The sequence below is a fragment of the Varroa jacobsoni genome, unplaced genomic scaffold (genome assembly GCF_002532875.2).
Source record: "Varroa jacobsoni isolate VJ856 unplaced genomic scaffold, vjacob_1.0 scaffold_1065, whole genome shotgun sequence".
Classification (NCBI taxonomy): domain Eukaryota; kingdom Metazoa; phylum Arthropoda; class Arachnida; order Mesostigmata; family Varroidae; genus Varroa; species Varroa jacobsoni.
Genome location: NW_019213967.1, coordinates 133,654 through 151,095, shown reverse-complemented (window position 1 = coordinate 151,095; position 17,442 = coordinate 133,654). Strand labels below are relative to the sequence as shown.

Sequence of the window (17,442 nt, the reverse complement as noted above, 5' to 3'; positions counted from 1 at the left end):
TCAGAATTATACAACTTTATGTGGTGGTTTTTTACCATTCCTTAACGTAATTTTCAACAGCTGTTGAGCAATAGGCCTCTTCAGCACATCTCGGTGTGGCATTATCGCATGCAAAAATTGCATTGACCGTAAAAGACTGGTTGATTAGAGCGCCGTTCAAAGTGCAAAACCGAAGTGGAGTAATGACAATTTTGTTTTTCAGTCCCTTCTAGAAATTTCTGTGATTAAATATACGTTATGTTAATATTAATCCTTTACAGACTGCTTAAAGAAGAGCCTATCAAAGCATCGAGTTTGCACAGAAAAAAGAGGCGTGTAAAATGTCTCAGCGAAACTATTTACGACCACTTTATTTAAACAAGATGAATTACAAAACGTATATGTTTTCCGGTGTAAAAACTCGTAGCAAGTGAGAACTCGTCAATTAAGAGCTAAATTATTCTTCGTTAATCTTATTCGTAAGGCCGATAATTAGTGATGAGAGCAGACGGATCTGCTGATCTAAATTCCTTCGCATCTTCACTCCGAAACCTACATAGACAACTTGTTCTATCTATGTTGACTTCAAATCATCGTAAAAGCTGAATGGAACAAGAAGCATATAAACAGCCAGACAGTTTGTGCTCGTCCGCTCTCAAAATTCCTCTAATGCTAGAATGGATAGACTCGCTGTGTTACGCGGTTCCGACACGGAGACCCTGATCGGAGCCTACTGATACGAGCCCGTTGGCAAGCCCTGTGTCATTCTTCAATCGGCCCTTCCAGTGGTCATTTGTAGGTGGCTGACGTGGCAAGTCCAGCAAGAACTAGACCATGCAAAAGGGCAGGTAAAATAGGTCGCTATACTACGGCTAAGTGAGAATATGCGGGCTGGTTTTATTTTGTGAACTATGCCCCGTCTATCTACCCTCGCTGGATGCTTCTTTCGGTCGTCTTCCAAGGAAAGACCTCATTGATGGCAGTTGGTTCATGGCGATCTATTTGCGTATAGCACTGTATCCCGTTGTTACGTTGGAGACAAGAAAATTTAGAGGAACGCAGTGCGTGTCTGTATGGTTCAGTCGAGATAAAACCTAATTCTGAGTTTATCTTACACATTATTCATTTATAGTAAAATTAGCTTGCGTAAAAATAACAATTATGCTGAAGCGTGAGGAGTATAATAGATGCTTCGTTTTCTGACAACGAGTTAGACTCTAATAGCCTTTTATATAGATGCGTTTAGTTAGTAGTTTTTTACATGGCATATACGTAGATGAGCCTTTTCATTCTGCCTGTCCCCGATCACTTGTTATGAATCAAATCACTGCAACCGAATATACATTAAATATATGTGTTGTTTTTTACTCTGCAGGACCTGACCGACCCTCCAGTTGTTCACGTTTATGGCTTATGCTGTTGGATAGACCTGGTGCTTTTCCAGATCCTATTGAATGACATATCCATTCTCAAATTAATAGAAATCAACGAGTGGCCTCATTTTCTCCACATTCTGGGTGCGCTGCCATGTGTTAGCTATCGAACTGACGTGTGAATGAAACCTGACAAGTGCCATAGATGTGTGATGTTCTGAATATCATTTCACATATAGTTTATCAAGAAGTTTTAAGAGAAAAACACAGTATTTTAAAGTAAGAGTTACAAACTTTATTCTTAGTTAAGTGTCAGTCTAAAAAGCACTGTCACCTCAATATATAAACATTGTGTGCGAGCAGTTCGGTCTACTGCCAGCCTAAACTTGCTTGGAACTGTGCTAACTTTCGTATGTTTCACCTCGACCTATTTGTAGCGTCATAAATTCTTTTCGTTTATGTATTTTTGCTTCAGGCATACGTATATATATATATATATATATATATTGTCTACTTGGTTACCTAGTGACACTGGACGGCAGTAAAGTACTTTTTACAGTGCAGGCGCGCTACAATGTAATACTCTCTGTATGCTACAGATAGTGACTGCTATAATACAAATGCTGTGACTGCGACAAGATTATCGCATATAGCGTGATTTCGATAATATTGCGGTTCTAACTGGTGTTATAGCCAATGCTAGAGATAGCAGCGTGACGGAGTTCCAGTAGTAAGCAAACTAATTAAGTACTGTTTATTTGTGCATGTACAAGTTCCTATCGTAGGTGTTCAGTTAGTTATTTAGTCTGCTTGCAAGTGCGTGGATCACGCCATGCACTTGCAGCCAGACGCGTCGCAGGTGTACTCGCCCAGAACTATTGTTAGATGCTACTATTTTTTTATATTCAAAGACAATATTTACCATAATAGGACACAACGGCCACGTCTGCAGTAACGTTATTTTAATAAATGAGGACATATGTATGCGTATGATTTTTCCAGGTTAGCGTGCTCAGCCTGAGCGCGCTCCCCATAACGGCAGGCTACGTGAGCTGGTTATTGGAATTGTTTACTGCGTTCTTGCGCACCTGATTTTATATTTGTGTGTAGATGCAAGGCCGGTTCTAAATTTCTAAATGAAATATGTGTTTCCTGTTATACTTTCTCATATGTTAGTTTGAGATATACAACAACAACCTAATCGTTAACGGGCTTCTGCTTAATTGAGCGTTGCCTTGTGTTTCGCTAATGACCCAGTTTTAGGTTGTGGCAGTTTGTTGTTTAATAGAAACATACAGGCCCAATTTCGAATCCAAATTTCTGTCTTGGTTTTCGGCCGAAGTCTCTCGGAATCAAGTCAACGATTGGAAGACGTTCGGTACGTGAGGTCTTGAATTCAAACACACTTCGGCCTTCATTTAGCTCAGCTGATCCGGTTCCGGCATATTGGCACTGGTCCATTGCAACCGTCGGGCGATTGACAAGGCTTGTAAAACGCTCATCGTCGGCAGCAATGAACTGAAGCGCTAGCGAGTAGTCTTTGCGTTCTTGTGAAAACCATGCGACGGAATCGGCGCAGATATACGTCAGGTTCTGGTAAGCTGAACGGCTCAATAGGCGAAGGAAACGTAGCTGGACTGACCCGACTAAGTCATACGAAATCTTCAGCGAAAAACAACATCGAGAAACTACTTAAGAAGAATAATTAATACTAAAACTAAATAAAGATTAGCAAACTTGTTGAGTTATTATATTTATAAGCACCATTAGTAGTTAGTTGATCAGATAACCATAATCTACGGCGCCTACAATAGAAGTGGTCGCAAATTATTAATACCTGGAAGCCGTCTTCCATTTGGCTGAAAGCGACGTCAGATGTAACCGGATTCAAACCTTGAGGCGCCTTCCACGAGCGGAGTGGAGTTTTGGCCGAAGCTTCATCTGGAAACACGCACGTCTGTCCACTCGCGCGGAGGTCGCAATAGGCGTGAATGGCATCGTCCGGCGTACCCAAGTTAGGGTCAATCCAGTACCAGCCTGACGTGAGAAGATCGGAAAACACGATGACTCTGTTATTGCTGAATGTGTCAGAGTTTAACAAATTTAATCAGTGATGATTCCTGATCCAGAGAAATTATATTAGAAAGAAGCTCATGTTTTCCAGTTTGTACCAGCTCTTAATTGTATTACACGATATGTCTTGTTAATCCGTAACAGATCAGTTTATGATTTTGCGAAATGGTAACACATTTTAATTTAGAAGTAGCGTTTAATAAAGGTTTAGATACAGTTAAAAAAAAGTTTGCCTTTATAGTGCTGGATGTAAAGGACGGAGAGGTCTGCGCTGCTAATCAGCATTCATCTCTGCTCGTGGTGTTTCACCCTAAACTAACATACCATTTTGTTTCTGTTAACTCACCGTTTTTCATTTCCTTATGGGCGAGGAAAAGATCTTTACAAGTTCTGGCGGGATTTTCCTTAGATCCCATGGGTCGCTTCAGGTAAGAGATCTCCTTACGAATGACGTACATGGATGCGTAAATTCCTATCGGTAACGAACCAGTTTTACATGGGCTTAGTATCTTCTACAGTTCTTTGTCAAGGATCAATAAAGGCATATTAAAATTCATTTTCATACGTTTTGTTACTGGTGCTCCTTTCAAAAATGGCGGAAAGTTCAATTTTATTGTTTGTGGCTCTATACCTATTTGTCCTACCTATTACAACTAATTAGACGGTAAAATGAATATTTAACAGGTATGTAATTTTTTAGGAAGTACGTTTTGCCACTTGCATTGATAGCCATCCGTCAAATCGTTGCAATAATGATCAAGCTGAAAGGTTTCAACATGCTTTTACCGGTAAGTGTATTAGTTGCGGCCGAATCCTGTCCATTATTAAGCGAATCTTCAATGAAGTCCACTGTATTTGCGCTTCGGCGGCTGCGGGGACCTTTCGTAGTGGATACCTGGAAAAGCGCCTCCATAGGGATTTGTGGACCTTCCCCAGGGGGCCCAGGGGGGCCGGGCACTCCCTGTGGCAGTTAAAACGTAACTTCGTTACTATGTTATCGCATTAAACAGAAGCCTTTTCCAAATCTACCTGGTCTTTAACTTGACTTCTATTTCATTGTTTAATGATAACGTTTGACGTAGCTGCTTAATTACAAAGTGGGTAAACCTATTTATCACAATTTATACCGTTGTTGCGGCTTATCTTATCAAGTGCTGGTATCTTTAATTGGTGATGTACACTGGTCGATCAACCTCAGAAATTATTGCGCTAGAATATTCCATGCATTGAGCTCTCAGTGACTCGTTAGGCTGTGGTAGTCGTAGGTTGGAACATGGCTTATAAAGAAATAAACCGAACAGAAAAACCGTAAAAATTAATGTCTTATCCGCCATTATTATAAATATTGTTGTGCACTGTGGAGGCAATAGATTATGTATGCTCTCTATTAACCGACGCGTATTAAAACACCTGCGGCTGTTGGGATCTGGTTTTGTGTGCGTGATGTTTAAGTCTGTGTCATCAAAAGCAGAGACGTATTTGAGAAAAGACGAAACTATCTTAGATAAGCTTCGCAGGCGCCAAATAGTACTCCTTGTTAGTACCATTTGAACTCACAAATTGAAACCAGCTTAGAATGGACCAACTATAAATATGCAGCAAAAATAAATATAGAGGAAAAACGAAAAATAACGAAATATGAACATGTTTAAATAGATTTTATACAAAAAAGTTTTTGCAGTAATCGGTCAACGCACCTGACCGGGCATAATCACAATCTAGGAACTAAATGAGATGAAAGGACTCGGAATAGAAAATGTTATAAACCGTTGACGAGTGGCTCGGAGGATCACGAATTGGACATTGCTTGTTACCAGGTATTCTCTGATCATACATATATACATACTTGAAAACTAGCTCGTATGACGTCAATTATACTTACAAGAGGCCCTGTCTCTCCTTTCGGTCCGGTGGCACCCTCACTGCCTTTTTGTCCAATGGGTCCTTCGGAGCCTGGAAGTCCGGGCGGTCCATCAGCTCCTTTCTGCCCTTCGAAACCCTGTGGGCCCTTTAAATTAAACGGTATGTTTGAGATTTGACAATATACGCATATCGTCAACGAACAATTATAGAACCACAAAAAAATAAGCTGTGAAGGCTCCAGAAAAATAAACATCGTAAAATATTTTGATTTCGTCTTTCTTCGTTTATTCCCAGTGTTTATACGTACTTTATGCTTTATGCTTGTCTATTTTTAATACTTACGGTTATTAAGGGCTTGTAAGACTCTAAAACTATATTATAACCTACAATTATGTCGCAGAGAATTGGTAGCCGGTAATCTCTGGTCTTGCCTGGCCGAAATGTCGGAATAATACTATTACTCAAAAAACTTTCTAATCGAAGAAACCATTAAGCATACCATTTTTCCGGTCTGACCAGGAGGACCTTGAGGTCCTGTGTCACCCTTGTCGCCCTTCTCTCCAACGTCTCCTTTAAGACCTGCCCTTCCAGAAATACCTCTGCATTCCACATTGTGTAAAATAGATTGAAGAACTGAGTTAATTAATTTTGCATCGACAACTGGTCGTTTCGACGATGGCTGCGAATGAATGCTATTAGCCCAAAACCATTCCGAGTAACTCCACTCTTTAAGCTAATGAAATTGTTTCACTCTTTGGCTATTAGAAAACCAAAAGTAAATGCAGAATGAACTTAGAATAAGTGCAAACTCATTTTAGCAAGATTTTTTCATCATCCTAACAAAATTATGTGTAAATGTAATCTCACCTATGTCCCTTGAAGCCTCTCTTGCCTCGTTCTCCTTTTTCGCCACGTTCGCCAACAGGTCCAACAGCACCGGGTGTTCCTGGAGGTCCAGCTTTACCTGGCGGACCTACATCTCCAGCCGTTCCAGTCTCTCCGCGTGGGCCTTGGGATCCTACAGCTCCCTGGGGCCCTGGCGGACCCAGTGGGCCTTGAACACCCTGGGGACCTATTTCTCCTTTATCGCCTTTCTCGCCAGTCAACCCAGTGTCTCCTTGAGCGCCAGCTGGACCTATGGGTCCAACTTTGCCAGGTCCTCCGGGAAGACCCATTTTTCCAGGTTCACCTTGAGGTCCCTGAGTCAAATTCGTGCGATTACAAGTGTAATTTTTTTTCATTTTTAATCGGTGGTACCCACTAAAAGAGCTGCTTTATACGGTTTGCCGGGGGCAAACAACAATCTAGCAAGCCAGGTATTATACATTATATTGTATGTTGAATGTTATATAAATATATGTGTATAATAAATACCTGCGTTGTATGTATAATAATATAATAATGTTATGGTTGAATAATATACATAAGATCGAACGGGTTGGAATAGGTTCTAGGTGTTTTTTATACCAAATACTTACAGGGGGTCCAGGTTCTCCAGGTGCTCCATTAACGCCGTGAGCTCCAGGTTCGCCTTTAGTTCCAGGTTTGCCGGCCTCTCCTGCTGCTCCCGGGAAACCGGGCGCTCCGGGGTTTCCTTTAGGCCCTTCAATTCCTGGCGGACCTCGTGGTCCAGCCGGTCCCGGTAGACCTGATTTTCCTTCTTCGCCCTTAGGACCTGGTAGGCCAACGGTTCCCGGAATTCCGTTTTTACCTGGTGGTCCTGGTATGCCAGGTTTTCCATCTTCTCCTTTTTGACCCTGTAAACCTGTAAGACCAGGACTGCCAGGTATACCATCAACGCCTTTAGGGCCTACGGGACCAGGTTCACCAGGTTGACCAGCAGATCCGGGCGGGCCGAGCTTGCCATCGTCACCCTTAATGCCCTTGTCACCTGAAGGTCCTGGTAGGCCTTGCTTTCCGGGAGCACCGGCAGGTCCAGGTGGTCCAATTGGCCCCTCTTCACCCTAAAGTCGTTATGTTTAATGAAGTAATTGGTAAAAAATGCACGTATGCCAAATTTCAATTACATTCAGTACATTTGGTGAGAAAGCTATTATCTCAGGCTAATGCACATAACGGGTCAAGATTTTCCATATACAATACGCTCTAAAGGATTGGTATCAAACCTTAATGCCTCTTGCGCCTGGTCTTCCAGGTGGCCCTGGCTCACCGATCGCGCCTGGAGCCCCAGGTTCTCCACGTAGTCCGATTGGCCCGATTGGTCCAGGTGATCCCTAAAGGAATTAATATAATTCTTAAAAATAGGTGCTACCAATCGTAGTTACAATATTAAGCTCATTATGGACAGGTACATGCTATACAGATATGCTCAGTAACTCAAATAGGTTTTAGGAGATTTATTTTTTCACCAACATTAGCTAACGCAAGGAATGTTTGTTGAAGAGGTCTTAGGCTTACCGCATCACCCTTGAAGCCTTTAGAACCTTTTTGGCCGGGAGCTCCGGCGTCGCCCTTATCTCCATCTTCACCTGGGCCACCAGTCGGCCCCGGAAGCCCAGGCAGACCTCTTGAGCCGGGAAGACCGTCGCGACCCATTGAACCCGGAACACCAATGTCGCCCTATAAAAAAAACCATGCACTTTTTTTTCACTTGAAAATTTTAGACGGCCTGCGTAGAGTTTCTCTTGTATATGGCGAGTTCATTTGTAGTAAATGATTTATTATATTTGTGCGTGAGCTGCCTACTTTCAAAAATATTTAATAAGTCGTGCGTTTTTCTGTGTTAGATTTCCTAAATTCTACTAGCAAACGTTTTGACTCTAAATGTCATTTTTATTCTGCATCCAAAAAGGAATACGAAAATAGGAAGCGCATCCGAAGAAATATATGAACCACTAACATCGAATACATACCTTGTCTCCTTTTGGTCCTGGAGTTCCTTGGGGTCCAACGACGCCGTGATGTCCCTTTTCTCCTGGGGGACCAGGCTCGCCAGGAGCACCAAGCGTTCCTTTTTCTCCCTGTGGAGATAAAAAGAATCTGTTTCTGTTATGCCCTGATTATCATATTTTAAACAATATATTTGATTTAAATGAAAATCAAATTATTATTTAGGATAGAGCTCATACCATAGGTCCGGTAGCACCGACAAGACCGATTTCTCCTTTTCCTCCAGGGTGGCCACGAGGACCCGCTGGTCCTGGTTCTCCTGGTGGTCCTGGTAACCCTGGCGGGCCTACAACCCCAGTGTTTCCCTGCGGTCCAGCTGGTCCCTGGAATTAGATGATGGACAGTTTTTTTCACATGATCAATGTGAAAACTACATTAGGCCTACACAAAAGGCCTAAATCCCACAGTACGGTAAAGACCTTTTCAAGGATGAAGTTCGGACTACCGATTTGAGTTTTTGTGCAGACATTTTTCTCCAGTAATGAAGTTCCTACGCTTAAAATAAAAGGAAAAAGATTTAGACATTTAAAAAAAATTACGAAGTTTTGTAAGTTGATCGAGAGTTACGTCCGAAGATTTCAATAATATAAAGCTGTTTAGACTTGTCTAATATGATATTTAGGGATACCGACCGGAGGTCCGTCTTTGCCGGTCTCGCCGGGAGGTCCAGTTTCCCCCGGAACACCTACGGCGCCTGGGGGACCGATATCGCCGGCGGTTCCGGATTCCCCGCTAGGACCCGCAGGACCAACAGGCCCTGGAGGACCAATGGGACCAGCTACCCCGCGTTCTCCTGGAGCACCTCTTTCGCCAGGACCTCCAACTCCTCCGTCTTTCCCAGGAATACCCGGGGCACCGGTGAGCCCGGTAAAACCGCGAGGACCCTATAAATTATGAAAACTATTTCAGACCTGTACCTCTCTTACCTAATATAAAAACAATGAGCATGGCGATTCTCTAAGAAAAAGTATCCACGCTTTACATGCAATATTAAGCTAGATTTCATTTTACCGGTTATTTAAAAAGAGACACCCAATTATCATGCATCACGCAAGAAGTTGCATCTAATTACTTTTAGAATCTTCATAGACAAACTCTCCTGGAGGAGAAAAAACATCCAGAGAAGTAGTCTCGATTTCATGATCCTGCTTACCTCCGGTCCTTGTTCACCCCGTTCTCCAGGTTGTCCTGGTGGTCCGGGTTCTCCAATACTTCCTTTTTCACCTTGATTTCCTGTTTTTCCAGGTCTCCCGCGAGGTCCTCGATTACCTCGTGGGCCCATAGGCCCTCTCTCACCTGGGGGACCCTGCATTCCTCGGTCACCTTTAAATCCCTTTGGACCCGGTTTACCTTGGAAGCCTTTTTCGCCTTTAGGTCCATTAGCACCTGGATAGCCGGGAAAACCTGGAATTCCTTGTTTGCCTTTTTCACCTACATCGCCCGGTGGTCCTCGTTCCCCTCTAAGTCCTTCAAAACCTTTCGGTCCTTCAGGGCCTTCAGCTCCTGCTGGACCATCTGCGCCCTGGGGTCCTGTCTCACCCTTAAGGCCAAGGTCGCCCTTCTGGCCTTCAAGTCCGGTTGCACCCTAAAAAATGTTCATATACCGTCATCTTTCCAAGTACTTGCTCTATTTGATGTAGTGAGTGCAACCGAACTGTTATTGAGATGTACCTGAACAGAATGTACGAAAAATATAAGCGAACCTTATCCCCTTTGCTGCCTTGTGGTCCTCTCGATCCGGTGTCACCCTTGTGACCTCTCTGACCAGGAAATCCAACCGGCCCTTGAGGTCCTACAAGCCCAGTGTCACCTTTGACTCCTGGCATGCCTGAGTTGCCTGAAGGACCCTATAGTTAAACGAACAAAAAGTGGAAATATAGCTGTTGTTACTTTGTCTCAAGGACATATGTAAAGCTATCGTTCGCGAATCCGTACCCATATTGTTTCATATCCGCACAATCATACCTAATGTATTATGCTATACAACACATGACTTATAAGCGGGATCTCATAAAAATTTTACGGGCAGTCCTTCAGCTCCAGGCAGTCCTGGGAGCCCAGGTTTTCCGCGAGGTCCATTGGCTCCCATTGGTCCCGGAATTCCCGGTGGACCTTGAGGGCCGGTCGGACCAGTCTGACCGATGTGACCTGGTTGACCGGGAGCGCCAGGCGGTCCCTGTTTTTAATCAGTACCAAGAAACAACAAAAATTATAACCTAACTACGAACCTTTTGCTGTCACATAACAAAGAAGTTGGTAACCAAATAGTGTACAATGAAGCTAGATTGTCGTACATATAAGAAAAGCCGTAAGTGGAAAACCGAAGACGTAACCTTCTCACGGTTTCAAAGATATTGATAGCTTATATAGCTGTTGTAGCTTGGGGACGTTGTAATATGTTACCATCAATACTCGTCTATTTTCACTAAGTCACTGTATGAACTTACCTCGTTACCCTTCGGTCCAACTGGGCCTTCAGAGCCAGGAATTCCTGGTGGGCCCGGTATGCCAGCATGGCCGCGAGGCCCTGGGAAGCCCCGAGGACCCATTTCTCCAGGTAGACCAGGCGATCCAGGGGGTCCTATCTGTGCGGCAATAGGAAGTCGTCTATGTTAGCAATAACAACGCGAAGCATTCGCCTATAATCTGTGAGGCTTAAATTGATCTCATACAAACTACACGTTCGTGCTAAAAAAACACGTAGTTCATCAATTGAGCATAGGTTATAATATCAATAACAATGCTGTAAGCGTCGATCGATTAAGCAAAAGATTTTACTGAATAGAAAGGGTTCAAAGGTTTTGAGCATTTTCTGAAACGACGATACCTCTCCGGGCGGGCCGTCGGCTCCAACGTGGCCAGATTCCCCAGGATTCCCTTGGTAACCACGGTCACCTTTATCGCCTGGCACTCCAGGATGGCCTGGATGTCCTGTAATAAACCTCATAACGAGTTAAGGTGAAATTAGAAAACGTCACTTCGACAATTCAGTACTTATTAGGCACTACTATTACTGTAAACGACGCGTATATGATAATACAAGCTAAAAAAAGACTGATAAAACACTTCGCTGTCTTCCTTTTGAACTATCTGCTTTAAAAAAGTGGCATGAATACATATATAGCAAAATATAACAAGATTCTTTCATCGTATAATATGCAGGCGCCTCTCTATGGAGAATCTCAATAATCGGTAGTATATCCAGACATAAATATGAAGTAATTAAGTGTTGGAAAAAGGTCAGATTTAAGTTGTCAAGTTCTGTCAAGTACAATAGATTTTTTTAATCGTTCGCTTTCTATTAAATAACTAGCTTTTGGGGGGGGGGAGGGCTGTTTTCACGGTTGTATCGTCTGCTCGTAGTCATTGGTATTTCATGCCCTGCTTAAGGGCGCGTTAAAGCTAGTCATTCTTCTTACCCTGTTCGCCCTTGAAGCCGATAGGTCCCGTGAGGCCTCTTTTGCCGTCTTTTCCACTCTGTCCTCTGCGACCCATCTTGCCGGGGCTGCCTGGATGACCGCGAGGTCCGCGGGACCCTGTTATCAAGCGTACGTTTCAACACAACAAACAGTAATCATGTATAGTCAGACAAATTCAAAAGTGACTTTTGTTCAACGTTTTCCCTGCACAAAACATGTATACTACAATAAAAATATAAACGCAGATATAGTCGAATGTGAAATAAGAATGCACCTTCCGGTCCGGGGTCGCCATTGTCTCCTTTTTCACCTCCGGGTCCTGGGGGGCCAACAGGGCCAGGGAGACCAGTAAGGCCACGAGGTCCCGGGGCGCCTTTCATGGCCGCCTAAAACACAAGAAAGGATCACGCCGTAGACCTTTATTATCTTCCTCTATGAACTACGCCAGGTATATATACGTTTTGGGGCATTCGAGCCATTAATTCGTTCGATCGCAGAGGGGCAGGTGTTGTCTCTTAACTAGTCGCACAATTTTCTTGTCTATTTAACGTTCGAATATCGGTTTAGGCAGGAGTTTGCCCTCCATTGCTGAAGAACAGTGCTCCACAATTACGTATCTTACGCATGGCGAATTTCTCATGACCTGAATACGACAATTCTATTAACCAAATTATTACGAAATAGACCTTTGTGAACAAACATAACGATTTTAACAGAACTGACTAAATGGGTTATTACCATATGCTGGGATAGCATCTGGCGAAGGTATTCGGTATTGTCAGGACCTTTAATATTAGTATCTGGCCCTTTGATTCCCGTGTTGCCGGTCGCCTGTTGATACTGCAATTCACAGTGGAACAACCATTTGTATCTTTTAGTGTGCAGGTCTTATTCTACGTTTGGTTCTAAGATAATGAAATTGTTTCAACATTTACGTTGCACTGCACATAAACAGTTACTGTTGATCCATGGAGCAAATTAATGAGCGTATATCTATACTGAAACAGGACCTATTTTACTGAGCACTATTACAGGCATGATGGAGCGGCGACTAATGCTAGACCAGAGTTACTTCGAGCTTTTCAAAGCGACTAAAAGGCTAATTGTTGTGGTGATTCTTTTGTGAAAGTAAGAGAGGAGTTATCTGAAGGTTAGCAAACGACGCTATTTCATTCCTAACCAAAAGGCATAATATGTGAGACAAATATCTAGTACATAGAATATCTACAAACAGGAATAACGAAGATATGTCCTGGTGGACCCGAAATTCCTGAGGTGCCAGGGATACCATCTCGACCGGGGTCACCTTTGTCTCCCTTAGGTCCCGGTGCACCCTGTAGACCCTGAAAGCCTTGTGGTCCCTGAGGTCCTTGGACCTAATTCATTTAGAAAAATAGAAGAGAGAAAGAGTGTTTACACTGCCGTTGACTTTTCAAAAGTCTTTGCTATGGATGCGTCACAACCTTCCAAGATTATAAATAGATATATTCCATCTTCACACTGAAATACCTGATAGTAAAGATATCCACTAGTTGATTTTGTTTTTGATTCCTCTTCGATCATTTTAATGACTACGGTCTCATTTTGAATTGGTTGTGTCGTCGTCATCGTTGGCGGTGGGACCTGGTCACGTCGAGGTAAGCTTTCCTGCATACGACACATTGAAATACGATAAAAATGAGTCAGGCAGCTACACGTAGTTGCGTTGAAGGCAATGAAGGCGTTTGCGGCAATCCGATTATAATAAACATACGAACATCCAAGCAACATGCCGTTGCTTTAATAACCTTTGTAGTCTACTTTTGCTGATTACAGAAACATATATTTACAACCTGGGGATACAGCGGTGGAATCGGCTGTCGACATCCAGGCATAAAGAGGGAGCACATCTCGTAGGCGGCCTCTGGCGTTGGCGATATTACCAGTTGCTGTACATCTCCCATATAACGCCCCTGTATGCCTGTCAACAGAGCGTAGACGTGATGCTCATATTATCAGAGAGCTGCAATGTCAACGTTTTTCATTGAAATGTTTTGGTATACAAGCGCCTTAAATAACGGCCCAAAAGCTAAAGAAGACTGCTGGTTTGCCAAACAGGAGCTAAGCGTCCCCGAATCAAAATCACTATATTGTACATATGCCTACAGTGACAAGCAATTGTACAAAAACGACTTTTATTTAAAACTTTTTTTTTAAACTTTTATTTAAATTTGTAGTTTTCATTAGCGCTTAACAAAGCTCAGCCATACTAAACCGAAACGCAAACTGCTTGTTTGGAAAAACAACAGGTGATTACATCGAACTGCGCTTACCCGGACGTGAATGTACGACAACCATGCTAAATTAAAGGACGTTGCTATATTAAATAAAATCGTATTAGCGAGTCGCAAGGTCACAAGGAACGTTTATTTAGTCCCCCGGAGCGTAAAAATCTAAAAACGGTTCAACACCGTTCAATGCGTCAAAAAATCCTTAACTTAATCCTTATTATCGAGTGCCCGATTATTATAATTGTGTGAATTTCCAATGGGTTTTTATCAAGCTATAATGTTATTCATACTGGTAATCATAAGGGATGAATTACTGTTAACCAAGGCGGCATCCATATTAACCGCGTCACGTACCATTGCTTGCGTCACGTCCCAGCAGCAGGATCGCGTTTCCCATGTCGGGAACGCTCGTTCGATCGAGGGCGTCCGTAAATTGTTCGTCGCAATCTCGAATTAACGTGACGGAGTCACCCTTCACGCTGAGCGCTATACGATGCCACCTAACAAATTGGAGACACAAAAAACATAAGCCATGAGCTACTTCTCCGACTGAACAGGCAAGATCCACGAGCCGCGGTGTCCGCTGGACATATCATGTCAAGTAAGCAAGGACGAATTAAGTCACGTTCAAAAGAAGTGCAGTTTTCAAACACAGACCAATACTTGCATTAGCAAGCAGTAGATCAGCCCATTCTCTTAGAGTACACCAAGTTGTAGCTTTGTTCTTGACCTTCGTGCTTACATGTTGAACTTTAATTTCCCTTGATCTAAGGAAAGTTATAGCATACTCAGACTTAGGAATTTCTGCGATGAAGCTGCTTTTGATCCTTATGCTGATCCAGAATAGTATCAAAGCGTCCCCTAGAAGTTTATGAAGTATCACATTAATACGAGTCAAATTTCGTTGTTTCAAAAACGTTTATACTCGTTGATCCGCACGTTTTACGTGATAAGAGGCTGTACCTATTGTAGCTAAAATGAAAAATTGGTTCCCTGGGTATTTTTGCCATTTTTCTTCCACAAGCTCTATTAAAGCATTCTCAAGCTTTTTGATAAGATTCAAGTTCGTCAGTATTAAGAAACATTAGCAAGATACGCATACATTACTTGTACGACCTTTAGCCTCAGACCTTCGCGATTTATATATATATATATATATTCATGTAGGCACGTTGACAGAATATGACTCAGCTGAGACCGTCGTAACTGCAGAGTTACATCAATGGTATATTCTCTAAATATGAATAGTCGGAATTCGTGTAATAAAAATACCCATTTGTCCTCACCTAGTTGCAAAAGAAAAACATGCATTTGCTAATTCTGTAATCTTTCAAAGAAGTATCAAAATCATTTGTGCCAAACTCGTTGGCTTTAGATAATATAGATCGTCTCTTTCTCTGATAGAGATTTTTTAATAACGATAACATGCAAACAATGTAATTCGTGTGCACGAATTTCGTTGTACCTTCCATCGTTGAGAATACAGTGTTTAAATTCCGCAGCCGTGGTAGCATTGGTAGGTCCTTTGACCGTGAAGGTCGCGAAATCTGCGTTGACGGAAAATGACATTTGCTCCTCGGATGCTTCGTTATATATCGAAAAGACGCATCCCTCTGCGTTCTAAATGACAATATAGAGTATTTTCATTTCTAGCATGTAAAATGACATTGGAGCAGAACTCCTATTGCTAAGCCTAAGCAAAATTTTATTCAATTAGAAATTAAGTGCATGAACAGTAATTTGCGTAATCGAACCTATGTTTATAACACTTCTAAACTTATTTTCAGAAATCTATTAAGTTACTCAATTATCTTCCTTTATAGGACAGTCGATACTAGATTTAACAGTTTACTGGCCCTTACAAGCAAACAGATATTTTTGCTCCGTTTTCTACATGTATTAATGATTTTATAACTTGAAAGGAGAGCAGTTACTTTCATGTAATGATTTTTGCTTGTAAAGGTAGCACAAGAATATCTATTATACGTATGCCTAATTATCAGTCTGCAAAATTGTTACCTTTTCTGGCCGGATGGTCATAAGAACAGAGTAGTCTATTGGAAATTTTGTTTGCAACTCGTCAGAGAGAGCTCCGCTAAGGTGTGCAAGATTTGAAAGGCGGTAGGCGGTATCAGGCCCAATGTACATTCCTGTACCATTGTCATCAACGAAGGCCGGACGGGCCTCACAGAAGCCTGTACAGATGGCTACACCTTCTTGTGGCTGGTAGAGATCCACTAGTTCAAGCAGATCCACCGTCCCTAAACAACAACATATTCCAAATAGAAGTCGACCACACAATTTCTACTGTAAAGCAAACATTTGCTTAACTCATCATACTTGAAGCATCAAATTAAAAGCATCACCTACAAAATACACAGTCAACGGCCTTCACAATTCCTTTTTAGTGGTAGCAATAGTTAAACGCAGAGAAAACAAATATATCTACTAGACAAACGCTTACATACCATCGGGAATTTGGGTAAGCTGAGCGTTCAGGAGTTGAAACGCCTGAGCACACAATATAAGCGATATCAGGAAGCTGGAGATTTTCGTCGTTGTTAACGCATTTGTAGTTGAGGCTCGTTGTGCTTTAGCCCTGAGCCAGGTCCGCGTTGATGGACCGAGACACCCCGGCGGGTTACCCGGGTCCGTGCCCGGATCAAAAGGCCCCTGAGTAGCTGCCCTGAAAGGGAGCATCTTGAGGCCCTTGAGCCCCTATTGCTCCGCCGGGCCAGCTGCTCCGGTGCTCGTTCGTTTCGTCTCCGACCTTAATCCCGTCTCAACTCAAATGGACACATCATGCGCGATTCTTAGCAGAAGATCTCTTACTGTGGTTGGCGAGGAGGCGACGGGAAGGGATGCAAAAAGGCCGACCTGACACAGCCAAGCCGGTTATTACTTTGGCTTTAAAATGACATGCTCCAAGGAATGCTGAACGGCCTGGAAAGGTCCTTGCTCGGTAGAGCGATGTGCTCTGGTGAAATGTGGGTGGACGCAGACGGAGATGCTGCATTCAAAAAAAGATGTGTCGCGTCGGCCAGCGATGACACTGCGTGGGTGTTACCGTGCTCACACAGAGAGTGCAGCAGTTCACAAAATATATTCCTTCCATCAAAATTGCCGTTGTTGCATAAATAACGTTGTGCAAGCAATTGACCAAGTTGCAGCCTGTGTAGAAACTATTTATAAGTAATATCTTGCGTATTCAACTTTTATGAATTTCCCATATAATAAAATACATAATCACACGTAAGGAGAACATTGGCACGTCTGTCACGGACGTGCCACACTCTCGTTAGGCAGGTCGCTACCATTAGCCGCTGAAAATATAATAATGTGGAAATCATTATTGAAGATCAGGAAGCACGATGCCGATTGCTTGGAATACCAAACTGATATCTTCTTCTTTTCAGGTTAGAGCTCAGGCCGCAAAGGGATCACAATAAAGTTGCTTAAGCGACTTCTTAATATATAACTGTATTGGCACCTATTACATTGTTAAATACAGATTGCAGTTTTTTAGCGTATGCCAGAGCTGTCATTTGTCGATGA

The 17,442-nt window shown here is 42.7% G+C and overlaps 1 protein-coding gene across 1 annotated transcript; it reads right to left on the bottom strand.

The window, feature by feature from the left end:
• Positions 1-1,828: 1,828 nt before the first annotated feature.
• On the bottom strand, positions 1,829-16,665 carry LOC111266221 (uncharacterized). The gene is made up of 28 exons (XM_022843523.2): positions 16,356-16,665; positions 15,907-16,148; positions 15,353-15,507; positions 14,242-14,387; positions 13,450-13,577; positions 13,127-13,264; positions 12,850-12,993; positions 12,356-12,457; positions 11,892-12,003; positions 11,618-11,734; positions 11,026-11,129; positions 10,646-10,783; positions 10,222-10,374; positions 9,902-10,045; positions 9,352-9,783; positions 8,831-9,082; positions 8,378-8,521; positions 8,162-8,269; positions 7,707-7,868; positions 7,415-7,522; positions 6,767-7,252; positions 6,156-6,487; positions 5,788-5,887; positions 5,308-5,433; positions 4,212-4,386; positions 3,772-3,897; positions 3,190-3,389; positions 1,829-3,014 (listed from the first exon to the last, which is right to left on the bottom strand). Exons 1-28 carry the CDS (start codon positions 16,585-16,587, stop codon positions 2,634-2,636), a joined length of 5,187 nt encoding a protein of 1,728 aa, XP_022699258.1. The 5' UTR covers positions 16,588-16,665; the 3' UTR covers positions 1,829-2,633.
• Positions 16,666-17,442: the final 777 nt, after the last annotated feature.

Bases quoted from the DNA above. Each gene is read 5' to 3' on its own strand.
- LOC111266221 (XM_022843523.2), bottom strand. From the start codon at position 16,587: ATGCTCCCTTTCAGGGCAGCTACTCAGGGGCCTTTTGATCCGGGCACG. The intron at 13,578-14,241 runs GTACGTGACGCG...CTCTGTTGACAG, and splicing joins GGGACGTGACGCAAGCAATG to GCATACAGGGGCGTTATATG. The intron at 11,735-11,891 runs GTGCATTCTTAT...GCTTGATAACAG, and splicing joins TGGCGACCCCGGACCGGAAG to GGTCCCGCGGACCTCGCGGT.